At 43.1% G+C, this 17,272-nt stretch overlaps 5 protein-coding genes and 3 non-coding genes across 10 annotated transcripts in view; 2 read left to right on the forward strand and 6 right to left on the reverse strand.

Moving 5' to 3' along the window:
* LOC6625907 (uncharacterized) overlaps positions 1-767 on the forward strand; it is a 40,260-nt gene extending 39,493 nt beyond the window's left edge. For both annotated transcript variants that reach the window (XM_002049820.4, XM_070209640.1), the window contains exon 10: positions 54-767. In XM_002049820.4, coding sequence (XP_002049856.2) covers positions 54-359 — 306 coding nt within the window. In that variant the 3' untranslated portion in view covers positions 360-767. The remainder of the gene's footprint in view (positions 1-53) is intronic.
* A 492-nt stretch (positions 768-1,259) lies between these two features.
* Positions 1,260-1,332, reverse strand: TRNAF-GAA (transfer RNA phenylalanine (anticodon GAA)). The gene has a single exon. It is a non-coding gene; the product is annotated as a tRNA-Phe (tRNA).
* Positions 1,333-1,740: 408 nt separating this feature from the next.
* Positions 1,741-1,813, reverse strand: TRNAF-GAA (transfer RNA phenylalanine (anticodon GAA)). Its single transcript has one exon. It is a non-coding gene; the product is annotated as a tRNA-Phe (tRNA).
* Positions 1,814-2,204: 391 nt separating this feature from the next.
* TRNAF-GAA (transfer RNA phenylalanine (anticodon GAA)) lies at positions 2,205-2,277 on the reverse strand. Its single transcript has one exon. It is a non-coding gene; the product is annotated as a tRNA-Phe (tRNA).
* Positions 2,278-2,727: 450 nt separating this feature from the next.
* Positions 2,728-15,424, reverse strand: Smurf (SMAD specific E3 ubiquitin protein ligase). Of its 2 annotated transcripts, none has more exons than XM_002049819.4 (8): positions 15,204-15,424; positions 13,825-14,345; positions 13,711-13,749; positions 7,294-7,530; positions 5,009-7,226; positions 4,735-4,934; positions 4,493-4,656; positions 2,728-4,424 (listed from the first exon to the last, which is right to left on the reverse strand). In XM_002049819.4, exons 2-8 carry the CDS (start codon positions 13,877-13,879, stop codon positions 4,140-4,142), a joined length of 3,198 nt encoding a protein of 1,065 aa, XP_002049855.1. In that variant the 5' UTR covers positions 13,880-14,345; positions 15,204-15,424; the 3' UTR covers positions 2,728-4,139. The 2 variants fall into 2 exon arrangements, with proteins under 2 accessions (XP_002049855.1, XP_070066087.1); XM_070209986.1 differs by lacking the exon at positions 15,204-15,424 and adding an exon at positions 14,668-14,836.
* On the reverse strand, positions 7,624-12,969 carry ND-51L1 (NADH dehydrogenase (ubiquinone) 51 kDa subunit-like 1). The gene has a single exon (XM_015174879.3). It carries the CDS (start codon positions 12,224-12,226, stop codon positions 9,713-9,715), a length of 2,514 nt encoding a protein of 837 aa, XP_015030365.1. The 5' UTR covers positions 12,227-12,969; the 3' UTR covers positions 7,624-9,712.
* A 169-nt stretch (positions 15,425-15,593) lies between the features above and the next one.
* On the forward strand, positions 15,594-16,236 carry LOC6627225 (uncharacterized). Its single transcript, XM_002049818.4, has 2 exons — positions 15,594-15,977; positions 16,033-16,236. The coding sequence occupies exons 1-2, from the start codon at positions 15,594-15,596 to the stop codon at positions 16,111-16,113; spliced, it is 465 nt and encodes a 154-aa protein (XP_002049854.1). The 3' UTR covers positions 16,114-16,236.
* Positions 16,111-17,159, reverse strand: icln (chloride nucleotide-sensitive channel icln). The gene is made up of 2 exons (XM_002049817.4): positions 16,943-17,159; positions 16,111-16,864 (listed from the first exon to the last, which is right to left on the reverse strand). The coding sequence occupies exons 1-2, from the start codon at positions 17,059-17,061 to the stop codon at positions 16,279-16,281; spliced, it is 705 nt and encodes a 234-aa protein (XP_002049853.1). The 5' UTR covers positions 17,062-17,159; the 3' UTR covers positions 16,111-16,278.
* Positions 17,160-17,272: the final 113 nt, after the last annotated feature.

Genomic DNA, 17,272 nt, shown 5'->3' on the forward strand with positions numbered 1-17,272 from the left:
AGACTGATTTATTTTGTCACTTCTCTGATAATTATATACCTTTCTGTTGTCAGCGCTTCACCAATTCCATGCACGGCAGCAACAGCTCAAACATCTACGATAGCTGGCGATCGACTCGCCATCCACACAGCAGCGGCGACTATTTCTATGATCAGCAGCCAACGTACTCGCAGAAGGGCGACTCTCTAAAGCGGCCACATCAGCATCATCAGCAACACCAGCACCAGCAGTATCCCGCCCATCAGCAAGGCTATGGGCATCAATATCCCGATGCCTTTGCCGATGCGCATCAGATGTACAGCTACAACAATCATGCGAGTCGAACGCGCTATGCACGCGACTACGATCCAGACTTTTAGTTAGTCCATAAGTTCCCCCAACCCCGACTAACCGCTAGCTTTAGAAAATATGCGATCGATTCTGTGTCGCGACTTAATAGCCTAAAGTTTTTATACGTACGCGTTAATTATAACGCGCTACTCAGTAACATATTTACAAACTAAGTATGGACTAACTAACTATAGAACATCTCGATGAGGACAACTCATACAATGAAATTATAGCCTTACTTTGCCTTTCTGCCAATTGTCTTACTCATTGTCTGTGCGTAATTTCATTGTGTGAGCTGCCCCCGTCAATTTGTACTGTGGCAGGCAGGTAACATACTATTTATACGAAGGTATAAATCATAATCAATTTGTACTGTGAAATATGGCTTAGTTTCAAAGCAACACTATAATTAATAGATCAGTAGCTTTCTTTTCGTATTCTACCTGTCTTTTTATATACTATATATATATAATTGTTGTCCACATCTTTATTCTTTACTAAATCTATTAAAATACTTGCTCTATATGCTTACATATGTATATGGATATTAGGAGTTCGCATGTGGGCTTCCAGAAATCAATAGTCATGCACTTTTAGTTAATGCTAGTTTGTAATAATATTGTAGACACATTAAATAATTAAATTAATGGCTGCATAACCAATTACAATATACAAGTGTCTAATTTAGACAATGAATAAAATATGAATTATATTACTGAGATAATATTGACTTATTATTCTATATCTAACTCAATGGGCTGAAAACTTAGATTTCAGATATTTGGGCTTCGTTTTATTAACTTAAAACTAAATTTTACATGCATTCATCCACCCATTTGAGTCCAAGAAAACTAGTCACATTTATGTAACTAATCAATTCAGTGAATGGAAAAAATAAATAATCTGTACGCTACAAAAGAAATTCTGATTGCCGAAACCCGGGATTGAACCGGGGACCTTTAGATCTTCAGTCTAACGCTCTCCCAACTGAGCTATTTCGGCACATGTTGAGAAGCTCTCAAATAAGCTACTAGATTATAGTGGTTAAATAATTTCTTATCAAAGTGGTTCGAGTCCACGCTAAATGTTTTTAACATTTTATTCAACACTGTCGATGACTGTTTTGCAACAATTTAAGCTTTGGCCGTATATACACCTTATAGAGCCTTCATGCACTTTTGTTTTCTTTTTCTTGTGGCATAGCTGTTTGTATATTTAATTTAAATTTCATCTGTTATCAAAAACAAAAAAATACTCTAAAATACAATAACTTTTGGTGCCAAAACTTGATTATTACTTATTTTTGTTATATCAGATTGATTTGAAGCTACGAAATTACTGTATTTTTAAAAATAAACACGGATAGATGTTTAAGCTCTTAATTTAAAAAATCCAAAAAATGATACTCAATGCCGAAACCCGGGATTGAACCGGGGACCTTTAGATCTTCAGTCTAACGCTCTCCCAACTGAGCTATTTCGGCACATGACTTGCCTGTGTCGAATGCGGTCTTTAAGAACACAGACAGAGTAGTAGAACTAAATGATTATCCGCAAACATTTATTTTATACTTTATGTGATATTCTTTATAATCAAATTTCGTTAAAAAAAAAGGTCAATTATGATGACCTAGCTGTGCCCAATGCTTTTGTTGGCTAAATAATAAATTTAATTGTTAAAGCAAGACAACCCGCGGCGCTTCCACTCACATGCTGGAAATATGAAACATGAATTTGGTCGAAATTCGTTTTTTATAGAAAATATAAAACAAGACAACAAGATTAATTTACACACTTAACAACATTCAACTACAGCGCCGTTATTGCTTTCGTGTTCCTACTGGTCGTATACAATTTGTAGGAAAAAAAAGCAATTGCCGAAACCCGGGATTGAACCGGGGACCTTTAGATCTTCAGTCTAACGCTCTCCCAACTGAGCTATTTCGGCTGATGGACTTCAATGTTCTTAAATTGAATTTTGATACAAGATGCCTTAGAACTTAGTGCATTTCCTTTTGGTACTTGTGATTTTTTTTATTTGTTTAATAAACACATTTATGAAAAATGTGTGTTGGAAAAATTAATGAATTGAGCTTTTCTTGTCGGAAAAATAGAACTTCCAAAAAGTGAATATTTTTCAATTGGTTTTCACCAATTTCTTGGTGATTTTCCTAGGTCTAAAACAGTGGCACATTTAATTTGTTTTATTTGTTAAAATACATAAAATGATTGTTGGAGCCAAAACTTGAGCTTTTGTATCATTAAATTATGTACTAAATGAATTTTTGATGGTTTTTGATTTAGCTTTATTTTCATTTGATTTCATGTTCTTGCACCATCACAATATATGTACATATATATATGTATGTGTGTACCCGAAATATAATTGAATGAAAAATATAGACAGAACGTTTTCTAAATATATTGCAAATCACTTCAGATGTCTTTGATTACATGCATTTTAAGGATTGTTTACAACTTTTTTTAGTCCTTTAATTAAGCGGCATTTCTGCTGCAGTTCGTACAGATGCTGTAGAGAGCAATTGTCGTAAAATGTAATTGGTTCTATCACTCTAGCGCTCTCTAAAGCCAAAAGTTAACGTTTTTTTATAATGTTAGGGCTATGATCGGGATTTTCTTTATATGTTTTAGCGATCTCATAAAATCAATACAGGTTCTAGGGGGTTTCTTATATAGCTACTAATTGTTACAATTAAATTCAAAGACCGTTAAAATTTTTACTAATATCACTTTCTAGAAATTTGTCCAATTCTTATCGTGTATCAATTGTAACATGCGTTTATGTAATTTGTTCCTCAAATGGTTTTACTTAATTAGTTTTGGTATAAATTAAATATCCATTTTAGGGGCCAGGCCGAGCCAGCTACAAAATAAAATATTTAACCAAATGTAATTTAAATAATTTTCATTTATTTAAAAATTTAAAAAATAACTAGTTATAATAATTGAGTAATTTTTCAAGTGTTTGCTTTTTCATGTTTTTTTTTTTTTTTGGTGTTGGGGATAGGGAGGTGATGGGTACATACATATACATATATGTATATGTATATATATATATATGTATATAGGTCAATTGAAATTACATTTCTTAAGAATATTAAATGAGTGGGGGCTTAGGGTGTTTCAATCTGAATGTTTCCCGTGTGAATGCGTGAAAATAATAGTGTGTGTATTTAAGGAAAATTTTAACAATAATAAAAAACCTAGCATTGAGTTCGATTTCTTTATAAATGTACAAAATATAATTAGTAAACATAAAAATGCATTTAAAACTAAACAAAAGCACTAAATTGCTGGTCCAATGCCTACAATTATATAATTTGTTGTTGTGGTTGTTGGTTGTTGTTACGCCTAATTATCAACTATGATATATAATGTATAATGTATATGTATTTATGTATATGGGTTCAATAATTAAAACTACAATTTATAACATGACGTAAACAAACAAAGGCCAGGGTAGACAGCAAAATACAAATATAAAGATATACGTGAGTGTATATGCACTTGGTAACTATGTTTAAGAACTATTGCCCTTCAGGCAACACATAAATATGTTGTAATAAGTCTGTCATTTCATTTTTTTTAACTGCAAAAGGCGCAGTCAAACACTAAACATCATATTGTGGAGCATTTTTCAACAGACAAATTCCAATGCAGTTTTGCAGGGGGCCCAGGCCAGTACAATTTTGATTTCAAATCGCTTTCATATATTTGTATCGGATATAATGCATATATGGGAGTGTAAGAATGCGGGTGTGCGTGCGGCTGTGTGTGCGTACGTTGTAACTATTCCACAGCGAATCCACAGGTTTCCTCAACGGCTTGCGTGAGCTTGTCACAAAGCAGCTGATAGTTCTCGTAGGGCGGCAAATCGATGCGATTAAAACAGGTGTGAGCCTTGGGCAGATTTTGTGTGGGCACATCTGCGGTAAGATGTATGGTAAAGAGACGTGGCCCAACCGCGCCCGTCGAGCCTTGCAGCGCACGAAAGCCTTGCAGCGGCACTCGCGAAGAACCCGTCACAAATTGCAGCAAACGCGCTCGCATCTCTGAGCTGTACGACTCAACCACCTGAAACGAAACAACAATATTAAAATTACATATGTGCAGAATAAGAAGAGAAGCAAAACTCTACGAACCTGCCAGAACCACAAAACCTGAGGCGTTTCATTGGTGCAATGTTTCATTCTCGTATTGTTGCGCCAGTCGTTGACATCGATGCTAGAGATGCCGCCAATAACCAATTCCAGTTCGCGCTCATCAAATGGGCGTAGCAAGTGGCTGGGTACGAGCTCACAGAAGCCTGTCAGCATAAAAATTACAGAAAAGTGAGCAACATGTTCAATGCAGGATGAGCAGCAGTGCATTGTGTGATACTGACCCTTTTGCAGCGCCAAAAATTGCTGTTCAATGCCGCGCATAAAGCGATAGTTGACATAAAGCTTGACATACTCGCGTTTGTTCTCCTCGGTGACAGCTATTGATGCGCCGCCAGGCTTTAGCTCATGCACCACCAGAGCTCCAAAGCTATTGTTCTCCACACTAAACGTGGACTCAATAATCCCGCTGATGTTGCTCTCTCTGCAGGATAAAGATCAGCAACATAACACTTATAATGATTGCAAGCTAAATGGCTATAGATTAAGTTCACTTACAGCATCCAGGTCAGGCTGCGATGCAGCTCGGGATCCACGCCTTCAATATCTCCCAGTGTGATGGGCTTGTTCAACAGTTGTTTGTAGAATGGAGTCGTGAATCCACCGTCGAGACAGTGGCCATGGAAAACGGCAATGCCCAGAGTGCGGCCCACGAAATGGAAGTAGGACAGGTGATCAGGATTGACGCTCGAATCGGGATTTATTTGCAGCGTGTAATGATCGTCGCGACTGTACTGGAATAGGCCGTACTGTGGATTGAGCATCTCGCGGGATAGCAGATGGAGCCATTCGCGTGCCACACCACCATAATCCAAGCCCTCCTCACCCTTGAACTTGACCATGAGCCGTTTGCGCATGTCCTTGGCGCGCATCTTCATAATCAGTCTGTAGCTCTCCTCGAATATTTCGCTGCGCGAAACTTCCAGCCGACAGTGGCCCGACTGTGGCTGTAACGCCTGCAGTTCCGAACGCAGTGCCCGCATTTTGCCAACCAAATCACGTCGATACTTCGGCAGCAGGTCGGCGCCCTCAAGCAGCCCTTGCGGCAGATCCGGCACCACAATATGCGGGGCAGCCCGGCGATGCGGCGTTGCTGCGTTGCCAGCAGCGTTGGGTGTCGCAGGTGGCGGTGCTGCAGAGGCTGGCGCCGCGGCTGGGGATGCTGGGACTGCTGCTGTATTTGGTGTCGCTGGGGGCGCGCTTCCACTGCCATTGCATATCCTTTGTAGTATGCTTCCGCTTAGTCGCGGGTCCGTGAACTGTGTGGTGCGGTTATTATGATCTACGAAGTAAACACGGCCTGAGGCCGTTTTGCGCTGCTCCCAGCCGCTTGGGAGCGCCCCAATCTCGTCCAGCGTCAGATGCTGCGTATCAAGGTCGCGTGGTATGCGCGGATCATGCCATGTGGAAACACCCGTCAGTATGTGGTAGAAATATACCTGGCCCTGCTGTGTGGTGCGCATCTCATAGCCCGGTGGCAGATCCAAAAACGGACGCGCCGCCTGATTTGCGGCTGCTATCGCTGCTGACCCGTAACGCATCCCACCACTCAAGGCCGCGCCACTTGAGCCTCCTGCCGCATTTCGTGTGCCACGAGAAGAGCGCCGACGCGCCGCTGCCTCCTCTACAGCCTGGCGCGAGCTGCGCCGTTGGGAACGTTGCGCAGGCGTCACCGTTGCGGGCGTGCGTTCCGATCTGCCCGCTGGCTGACCATTCGTGTTGGGACTGTGCACATTGCCGTTACCGTTGCTGTTGGCCGTTGGCGTGGCGGGCGTTGAAGGTGTTGTCGTTGTCGTTGTCGCAGCCGTAGGACTCTGCCTTGGCGGCGTTGTTGCAGGCGTCGTCGAGCCATCCTCTGCTGACCAGCCATTGTTGGCATGCTGAGCCTGCGCCGATTGGACGCTCTGTACATTCCCGTTCACATAGTTCTGCTGGCCGGTGGGTGAAGTTGGCGTCGCATCGCCGGGCGCATGCCCATTCATTGCTGTAGGGGTTTGGTGCTTTGGCGTTTTCACATGATTGTCGTTGTTGCTGCTGTGCAGGCGACCAGTCGCCGTCGTTGTTGTCGTGTTGCTGCCACTGCCACTGCCACTGCTGTTGTTACTGCTGCTGCTGTTGTTGGGCGTTGTCGGCTCTAGCGCTGCATTTCCTGCTCGGCTGGACGTTGACTTTTTGCCCGGCGTGCTGGCTGTCGTCGCTCCCGTTGTTCCCGAACTGGGACTGGTGTTTTCCTTGCCACCTGCTACGCCCACTCCTGCACTGGAGAGTATTTCCGTTGAATGGCGCCGCTCGTCGGGTGCCTCACGCGCCACATGTCGATTGCTATGACCGTTCAGCAGATTCGTGCAAGTTGTGGAACGTGTGGGACCTGCCGGAGGCTGCCTGTCAACATTGTTGCCATTGTGCTGGCGCTGCTGCGGCGACTTTGTCCCCGCCGGCGTCGCCGCCACTCTGGGTCTATCCCATTGCGTCGATTTGGTTGCATGATTTACATAGTATATGCGCCCGTTGTCCGTGCGCCGCTCCTCCCAGCCCTCAGGCAGACTGTCCACTGAGGAGTCTTCTTCTGAGGGGCCACGCACATCACCACTGGGTCCCACAATGGCCAGCGGGTTGCCGCTACAGGGTCCATCCTTGGGCAGCAGCGAGATAATAATCTGACCGCGTACCAGCTCATCGTCGTCTGGCGAGAGTTTGCCGAGATCCAAGCGTTGAACTGGACAAGCAAAATGAATGTGATATGTGAGTAGAGTTCCGATTGGAATGCAATCACATTTACTTACATCCTGTGCCCTTCAAGCTTTGTATGGTCACAGCGGGAATGCGCACGCAGCCAAGGAATCCGCTGCCTTTGTGTATCTTTCGCTGGTTCCAAACGGTTATTGTTATTGAATCACCACGTCCCAAAAAAAGATCGTAGTGCGCATTCCATTTGGGATCCAGTGAGGATTTGCTTATCTCTGTCGAATAGACTTGACCGGTGCCATCCACCTGAACTTTTGCAAACGGATCGGGCAAGCCTGAACAATGTAAATTAGAATAATTGGGTTATTAATACAATTTGGATAATAACTTATTTGTATAAATATGTATTGCATGCTCAAATTTAACAACCTATATAACTGCCGGACCTAAAAAGCTGGAAGTTAGTTTCAGTTTCATTCCAACTCTCGAGTACATGAGCAATAAAAAGTATACATATTCTTTCTTATATGTAGTTGGATCTACTGTTCTTTTAATCCAAAATTATCATCATCTATAAACGTTGCCTTAGACCTATCATAATGTTCCGATTGCTCTTACTCTTCTGGTTGCCAATGCACTCAATGCTAACCGCCTGCTCTTATTTGCCGCACCCACGTCCTGGATTTCCTGATCGCTTCGATATTGATGCAAGGCATCTGCCCACAGGCTGCATGGCTCAACATGAACGGGAAATTGCAACAACAACAACAACACCAGTGACAACAACAAGTGATACAATAGCAATAAACAGCTTCGCCTAGGTTATCACAACGACCAGCTAATCATTAAGAAAAGTAAATTCCCCTCGATGACAGCGATTGTGAGTCCCCTCTCTCGTTAGGTAACTTCGTCTTCCGGCGGAGGGTAATCACAGAGGATGACCCATATATAAACAGCACGATTGACACAGCCACCAATCACAACAGTAATGGCTTCCATTCGCTTCAGCACCTTTATCGCTTGGCTGTTCCTGGCGCTGGTGGCACTCTGCGCTGTCTCGACGATGGCTGCGCCTTTTGACGAGCGCCGCGGGAATCGACGATCCCGGCCAGTCCACTCGTACCCTAACTTCCCCGGCACGCCGCCTTTCAATCCACATGGCTAAGCGACACAGACAAGTCATCCACCATTCAATTAGTCTCGTTTTTATTAAAATAATGCATAGTTGACCAGAGGGCAACAAGTTTCAATTAAATCTCAACGACGCTTAAATAATTGTTTTTACTACTGACCCAAAACGCGAACGGGGCCAAGTGCGATGGGACCAATCTCATGCCTGTGTGTACTTTGGCATAAATTCTGACCGCAGTCGGATCTCACTGATAAGATTACATAGCCATACTGAATCTCGAAATATGTATTAAACGCTTAGAATATTTTTTTAGCATGGGCAATTAGGAACAGCTGGCAGTTGCAGCTCTTAGCCGAGGCCTCCATAGTACATTGGCTATGAAGGCCATTCGAATTATACGATACACGCCAGTTTTCTGTCCTGCTAAGCGACATGCACATTGCATCTGTATTTGTAGACGTTTCTGTACCTCTACACATGCCTCTGTATTTGTATCTTCACCTGTACCTGCACACGTATCTGCATCTGTGTGTTGGTAATATGAACTGTGGACGACAACGACAGCAGCTGTTGATTGATTTTATGCTCCAAAGAACACAAAAGCAAAACGGCAAAAAGTAAAAGGAAATAGCTGCAAGAAAGTCGCAATGTAGTCGACTAGCAAATGCCCTGAAAAAAGTACTTGGTCGTAGATATATTTAAGTGTTTGGTGGTTGGGTTTAAGATTTGCCTACTCTTATGATACGGTTCGTAAACCTGGTTTTCGACATGCATGAAGCTAGTACGGTTTGAGATTAGGTTTGAAGTTGTAAATTAAATTTGATATAGCTACATATTGTTTGGCTTATGGTTAACAAATGGAATTCCGGGATTAATCCGGCTCGGCTCAAAACTTAAAAACAAAGAACAGACAAAATATTCCGATCTCGCAATGCAATTAGCAAACAATTGACTAATTCGTAATATATTAAACAAGCCCCGAGTCCTAAGAAGCACAAATTCATTCAATTAGGCTTAGTATCAAAATTAGAGAGACACTCAATACCGCAATATGCTTATTTGGGCTCATTTCATGGACGAAGTGCACAATATTGCAGCGACATCCGAAGACCATCGACTGATTAGCGACGAGCCGACTGGCACTGCCTGTCGACCACATGTCGTTCAACCCCATTTAGCTTTACGCTACATGGCACAATTTCGGCGCTCGGTCGGCGGCGCACGTCGGAATACTTAGTAGGAAATTAACGATTGGCTGCACTTTCACTTCGCGCAAGTCGCAGCAACTGCTGGCGACTCCAGGCGTAGTCGGCGTTGCATGAAGTTTGGCGGCAAACAAAGGGTTTTGCGCCACTGTTTTTATTGCGAATAAACGTCATTAACACTTATGAGGCGGGTTTGCCGGAGGCAGCGGCGGCTGCCGCCTTGTCGCACGCCTCACGCTCTCGCATGCGCTCCTCGATGAGTGGTCGGAAATGGCGAATCAGTCCCTGTGGCGGCCAGGCAGCGCCGTCGCCCAGGGCACATATGGTGTGGCCCTCGATTTGTTTGGTTATCTCCCAGAGCATGTCGATTTCGCTGGGCTGCGCCTGGCCGGTAACAAAGCGCTGCATGATGAGGTGCACCCAGTGCAGGCCCTCGCGACATGGCGTGCACTGGCCGCAGCTTTCATGTTTGTAAAAGGCGGACAGACGTGCAATGGCCTTAATAATGTCCGTCTTCTTGCTCATCACAATGATGGCGCCAGTGCCCATTGAGGAGCGAACGGCCATCAGACCATCGAAGTCGTGTATAGCCTTCGATGCGTCCTCCTTGGGAATACAGGGTGTAGAGGAGCCGCCGGGTATAATGGCGAGCAAATCATCCCAGCCGCCCACTACACCGCCCGCATGTCGTTCTATGATCTCGCGTGTGGGCATCGACATTTCTTCTTCCACTGTGCAGGGTCGTTCCACGTGTCCCGAGATGTTAAACAGTTTGGTGCCCGAGTTGCGAGTGCGTCCGAAGCTGGCAAACCATTTGCCGCCCCGCCTGCAAATCGTGGGTGCAACAGCCACCGTCTCCACGTTGGTAACTGTCGATGGGCAGCCAAAGACACCAATGTCAGCCGGAAAGGGCGGCTTGCTGCGAGGCTTGCCAGCCTTGCCCTCCAGGGACTCGATGAGCGAGGTCTCTTCACCGCAGACATAGGCGCCCGCGCCGCGCTGCACGTAGAGGTCGTAATCAAAGCCAGATCCGCAGGCGTTCTTGCCCAGAAAACCAGCCTTGTAGGCCTCAATAATGGCATACTGTAGATTGCAAGTCTCATTGAAGAACTCGCCGCGCACATAGATATACCCTGTATTGGCACCCATGGCGCAGCCGACCACAAGACATCCCTCCACCAGCTTATGCGGATCATGACGGAGTATTTCTCGATCCTTGCAAGTGCCCGGCTCGCCCTCATCTCCATTAACGACCAAAAACTTGGGTCGTCCGTCGGGTGGCTTGTTCATGAAGGAATACTTGAGACCAGTGGGAAAACCTGCCCCTCCCCGTCCGCGCAGACCGGACGTTTTAAGCTCATTGATGATCCAGGGTGAACCCTTCTCGATTATTTCTTTGGTCTTGTACCAGTCGCCCCGCTTCATGGCCGCCTTCAGGCGCCAGTCGTGACGACCGTACAGATTTGTAAAAATTCTGTCCGCATCGGCCAGTGGGCCAAACGTGGTTTTGGTTTGGGGTGGCGGTGTGCCCGGCGGAGGACCCTTAGGACCCCCCTTAGGTGGAGGCGGTGGACCTGGCGGCTTAGCGTTTGTGGGACCTGGTGGCGTTTTGGCAGCAGGCGGAGGCTTATTTCCGCTTGACCCAGCTGGTGGTCCAGGTGGTTTTGATTTTCCAGAATCGAAAGCCAAGTCACCAGAAGGCTTTCTCATTTCGGTAACTCCTGAGCCAAGCACGGGCGCCATATTATATGACTTAGTTATGTCTGAACTGGAAGCAGTCTGCCCGAATGTTGAGAAGCTTTTTTTAGATACTGGTGGAGGTCCAGGCGCAGGTCCAGAGACTGGTGAGAGCTTGTCTCCCTCTGGCTTTTTCTTGTCGGCCTTGGTTTTACCGCACTTCTTATCTTCCGCGTTCTTTGACTGATTTAAGGTAGTCAACTGTTTAGTTTTAGCAGCTTCTTTCTTGGCTTCTTCCAGCACTTTGGCTACTTCGCTATCTTCGGTGTCTGCTAATCGCTCGTTTAGCGGAAATTTCGTTGGCTTTTGCTGGGCAGTTAGTGGAAAGCTTGTGAGCTCCTTTAATTTAACTATTGCTTCCTTCTTTTTTGTGACTGTTTGCTTGAGTATTCGAAGGGAATCACCTTTTTCTTTTATCCACGCATGCAACTCCTTTTTTGTATTTTCAACCTGTTTTGGATTTGACAATGAGGCCACGGTAGGCAGTTTTTCCGAACAGTATTTTAAATTAACGCTATCATCCTGCTCAGATGACTTAGCTGGCTTCTTCGGAAGCGGTTCATTTGGTTTGCGTTTTTTCTTCTTTCCCGTGTCGGAAGAAGTATTCCTGTTGGCATCGTCCTTACAACTGTCGTCGCCCTTGGTGGACATTGTCATGATTTGGGTCATGTTTGCGGGTAGCATAATCACGGATATATTGCCCAATGTTGCACCTTTACGATGCTTCGCCGGGTATCCGAACAATGCCGAACCTAGGCTCACGGCTCCAGCATCGTTAACCTTTTTGCGTATTGCTACCAGTTCCAGTTCTTGTTGCGGATCCTTCAATTTATCGTGCCCACAGATGTCCTTGCCAGACGCGGTTTTGGCATTCGTCAGAGTAAGTCGCAAATATGGTAATGCAAAAGGTTTCTTGCAACCAGCTAGAAATTGCTTGCGCAACAGCAATGCAATCATTGTCGTTCTATTTCTTCTTTGTGCCCACGTTTCAGTTCGACTTGTTTTATTTTTATTACACTTTTTACTTGTGATAACACAAGCAAAAGTCTACTAAAAGAAATATATACATATATGAACAGATGAATACTTTACAGTTTATGACTTCTAACTTCTTTTGTTCCCATTTGATAGTTTAAAGCGATTGAATGTTTGCTTAGGCATTATAACAGCAACTTGTCAAAAGTGTTTTGCGTCGTGTCTTAAAAACGGAAGAGATACTTAGTCATAACATATGTTGGCCCCATAAATCCCTTGCCTATAATATCTATTAATATCTGTCCGCAAATTGAGTCAAACGCTTGCAGATAGTGCCAAGTCCTACGTAAGACCCTAAAACACACATTTTTACCCAGTTTGTGAGTGCGGTTTTTCCCAACGACCATAGTGTTTTGTGCCTGTATATTGCACGAATCTAATCAGTCCAACGATAAACAAAATCGGCCAACTTTTGTTTTGCGTTCACACTTATTTGCATGGGCATAAAAACATTTACCGATCAAAACAAAAAATGTAAGCCAAGTGCCTCGCCAGACACTTAATCTGTTGGATCTGTAACAGACTGTGCGGTGATATTTCCATGAAAAGATGGCATCATGTACACCATGCCAGAGTCGGGCATTCAGTCAGTCGGATCGCTAGTTGGCATGCCGCTGTTAATTACACATTAGCATTAACGTGCCAGTTCATGTGGCATGGAAATCCAACCACACCGAAAGCAATTCCTTCTTTGGAACAGCTGTCGAATTTATTGAAATGCGTCGCCTGCCAGCCTTAACTAACTAATAAGAAATATTATTATAAAAATAACAACAAATGGCATTGGGCAATGCGGACAACGGCGACGGTTGACCGCCCCCTGCGTGATTTAAGTGCAACGATGTGTAAAAAATGAATCACAGAGATATACAGAAAGATGAAAAAAAAAAAAAAATAAACTACAAAATAATAAATAGCGCACACACACCACAAATGGGGTTATGCGTGCACGAGCGAGAGAGTGAGGCACAATGAAAGTAAATTAGTAATAATTACTTTAGTTATGTATAAACAAATAATTATGGCAAAAGAAATATATGTACATATATCTTTGAGTTAGACGGCGGCATGGCAACCGTAATTTCTGTGGACGGGCATAGATTCAGGCAATCGCTGGCCCCCCTCCCTGTCCCTGTCCCTGTCCGTACCATAATTTCTATAAAAATGAAAGTAGACAACAAAAGGAAATGCTAAATTTAGCAACAAATACGCATCACGTAGCACGTTACTCGACAAGGCAACACAACAAAAAACAGTTGTGGCAACAATTGTTATAATATTTGTTTTGATTCGTGCAAAATAAGCAATCAATTTTGCATACATATTAATTTCTCTAACGAATTCCTAACATTTTCTAATCAACTTGGAATTTTGCATTAAGGTTTGCGATAAATGAGAATACTTACGAAACAGATCCTTGCGCGCCAAATTTCTTGCACACAACACTGTAAACGAGAAGCGTTATAATTAATAAACAATATCAAACAAATATGATAAATTTGGCAATTGGCTTTACTTACGCGTTATTCGTATCTTGTGTGTACCATTGCGACGTGGGTAATCCAGTTTATTCATAATTTCAGACTTTTAATTATTGGTTATTTGTAATTGCAATTGAATTAACATAAGTATATAAAAATATATATATATGTGTTATTTCTTTATAAAACAATTGGTCTGTCGGACAATTGTGTTGATCATTTTTGGGCCTTAAATGTTGCTGTTGCAGTTGTTGTTGCTGTTGTTGTCGTTGTTGCTGGCAGCATGAACAAATTGTAGCGAAGTAGAAGGGGGAGGTAGAAAATTAGCAAAAAATTATCTCAATGTTTGTTGTTGCTGTTGTAGTTGTAGCAGTAGTTGTTGTTGTTGTTGCCGCAGCAGCTGCTGCCGCTCTTGTTGTAGCCTTGAGTTTTGCTGCTGCTGCTGCTGTTGTTGTTGTTGTTTTTATTGTTGCAGTTGCAGTTGCAGTTGTGTGTCATTGTTTGCACAGAAAAATATGTATAAGTCATGTGTTGTTGTTTGTTGGCGCTGCGAATGCAAACTGCAATAGAAGAGCGACAAAACTGATTATTTATGAGTTTCGTAATTGAATTTATGCGAATTGTTTTATTAACGCACACATTTTGATAACTAAAACGTTCGTTCGTTCGTTAAGATAAGCACTTGCATTTGTGTGGGTGGTTATCTGAGCTCTAAAACTGAATGAAGTGCCCATGTATTAGTATTTGGAGTGTGTGTGTCATCGTAGCGAGCTGGGCGTGCAAACTCTGCCGGCGAACAGAACACAAGACACCACAAAAAAAAAAAAAAAAAAAAACGGGAAACGGGAAAAAATCGGCTTTGGCAGGTAGCTCACAACTCACCCTAAACTGTTTTGCCTCTGTTGTTGTTGTTGTTGTTGGTTTGTTGATGCTGCTCCGCTGCCTTAAAACCATTTCACACGCACATGTTACACACAAACACACTGACACACACACACACACAGACACGGTGCACAGTCGTTGCAGGCAGCGTGCAGACAATTTAAGAGAACTGGGTTTTATTATTTCATAAATTGTATTAAATAATGCACGTACTACGAATGTTGCTATATATATACAATATGCATATGTATATATTTCAACAGTCGCTTAATTAACTTTAATTTTTTTTCCTGCGTTTGTATGGGTGCATACTATTTTGCTAGCATCTGTGTGTGTCTGCCACAGAATTTGCAATATTGTAAACGCCCTGCCCGCCACACACTTGTTAGTTATTATAAAATTTGTATACATGCACATATTTTATATATATGTATATATAATATACATGTAGCTTTTAACCGCGCACTACGTATTTAAAAGCAACAAAAATATTCTTTCGTTTTTTTTTTACGCACTGCTCTCGTTTTTATACTTACAGAGAGACGGCGAGAGAGCAAATGATATATGAACAACGACGACTGAATGCGGATGAAGCACTTTAGCTGCATGCACCGTTGGATTTTGCAATTTTTTTTTTGTAATTCGTTACTAAAACTACATTATTTGGCGAGAATTAAGGTGCACGGTCCACGCTTTAATTGTTGATAACTATATAATTTTAATATCGCGCAGAAATCAGTTCTTGCTCAACGAGAAACGCCATTTTATGGTTCGTCCCAACACTTAGTGTTGTAAAGCGCCTTTTCCACACTGCTTACCATTTATTATTTAACATACGCTATACAGCACTACATTTATTTGGCGGTGTTTGGGATTTATTGTTTTCGCTACTTTTATTGCCAATTTTTTCGTTTTTGCTAAAAATAATGTCAATAACCCTGGATTTCGATGCTAAGCAATTGGCCAACAAAAGACCATTGCATCTACACTCCTTACCAGCAAAAATCGATGGCGACGGCGAATGTGCAAATGTGGATACCTATTTTAACAATTACACGCGCGAAGCTTCAGAATACGGCTCGGGCGTGCTGATTAACGCGCTCAGGGGTTATCCTCTGTTGGGAAAGCGTGAGCCAGTGCCCGACGGATATAGAGGCGTTGTTTTACAAGAAACGGACCCACATCAGGAACAACGCCAACTTCGTCTCACCGGCACCTTTCAGGATTTTACATACTGGAATTATGACAAAGTGCCGTCCAAAGGCGATGCATATCAGCAGGCACTAATAATGCTGGAAGTGGCCGACGCAGTAAGTATTAAAGATGTTACAAGACACAAGTTGTACTACCTTAAACATTTTCCAGCTAGCTAAGCCCGTGAGCGAAGAGGCGCTTGAAGACGAGATGAAACGATTCCAGCAAGCCAAGAAAGAAAACGCGATGTAGTTGGTGCGCTTACAGCGTTTAGTATATAGTATTCCAAAAGCTAATCAGATATTTTCACAATTCATACACTTTAGACTTACAATTTGTATAAAAGATTCAAATATAAATACGTATGTTTATGGATGTTATGGTTATGTGGAGTAGTTAGTTCACTTTTTAGCAGCCTTATTCATCCGCATCCTCGAAGCGATCGTCGTCATCGTCAAGGCTAAGATTCTGCATGCCACCAACTTCGCCGCCGTTGCGACCAAGCGTAAGTGCATCGTCCACCATCTCCTGGTCATCAAATGCCATGCCAACACCGCCAGCATCCTCCATTGGATCGCTATCTTCCGAGTTGCTGTCTGCCGAATCTGGGTGCAATGCCTGGCAAGTAGTCATCGCATTGTACATGGTATCCACAGTGTGTATATCATCGGGCAATAGCCAGCACTCGGTTACTTCATCCAGTTGCTGATCGACGGCATCCTCAAAGTTGTCATCATCTTCTTCGTCTGGGTCGTGCTCATCGCTGCCGTTGCCCTCGTCATCTTCGTTATTGGCAACAGCATTTCGATGAGGCTCATCCCCAGCGCCATTCTGGCCATTGACTTCGGGACTTCGGCCCATATAAACTCCTTCCCACTCCACTTTTCGGTCAAGCATAAAATAAATACATTTTCTAGGATTCGACGAAATGCCATGCAGGCTAACTTGTTTCCATTCGATCGAGATCCCTTCAGCAAGATCTGCCGGCTGCCAAGACAGCGTGCTTTATTAAAAACAAAATTAACAGAAAAAAAAAACAATTACTAAACATTCGAGCATTGTCGAAAATGTATGCACTCACTTTTGTGAAATATATATTGTGCCCTGTCCTACTACCTTATCTCCAAGCTTAAGCTTGATATTATTGGCGGTATATAAGAGACCGTGCTCAGGTGGGCTAATAGGCATTATTAATACCATTTTAATAGAAAATTGTTCTAAAAACACACGACAATAAACAGACTTGCAGACCGTCTGGCAGCGGTAAACTCAGTAAGTGTTGGTTAACGTAAAATGTTGCAAAATATGCTTTTTAGCATAATTGCAATAAATTCGATATTATTGTAATAATTTCTGCAAAAAACAAAATAAGATACTTAAAAAAAAAACTAAAAACATGAATGATTAAAAT

This window comes from Drosophila virilis, chromosome 5 (assembly GCF_030788295.1).
Source record: "Drosophila virilis strain 15010-1051.87 chromosome 5, Dvir_AGI_RSII-ME, whole genome shotgun sequence".
NCBI classification, from domain to species: Eukaryota; Metazoa; Arthropoda; class Insecta; order Diptera; family Drosophilidae; genus Drosophila; species Drosophila virilis.

Bases quoted from the DNA above. Each gene is read 5' to 3' on its own strand.
- ND-51L1 (XM_015174879.3), bottom strand. From the start codon at position 12,226: ATGATTGCATTGCTGTTGCGCAAGCAATTTCTAGCTGGTTGCAAGAAA.
- Smurf (XM_002049819.4), bottom strand. From the start codon at position 13,879: ATGAATAAACTGGATTACCCACGTCGCAATGGTACACACAAGATACGA. The intron at 4,657-4,734 runs GTCAGTATCACA...TTATGCTGACAG, and splicing joins ATTTTTGGCGCTGCAAAAGG to GCTTCTGTGAGCTCGTACCC. The intron at 4,425-4,492 runs GTTCGTAGAGTT...GTTTCGTTTCAG, and splicing joins AGGTTTTGTGGTTCTGGCAG to GTGGTTGAGTCGTACAGCTC.
- icln (XM_002049817.4), bottom strand. From the start codon at position 17,061: ATGGTATTAATAATGCCTATTAGCCCACCTGAGCACGGTCTCTTATAT. The intron at 16,865-16,942 runs GTGAGTGCATAC...TTTTTAATAAAG, and splicing joins ACAATATATATTTCACAAAA to CACGCTGTCTTGGCAGCCGG.
- LOC6627225 (XM_002049818.4), top strand. From the start codon at position 15,594: ATGTCAATAACCCTGGATTTCGATGCTAAGCAATTGGCCAACAAAAGA. The intron at 15,978-16,032 runs GTAAGTATTAAA...AACATTTTCCAG, and splicing joins TGCTGGAAGTGGCCGACGCA to CTAGCTAAGCCCGTGAGCGA.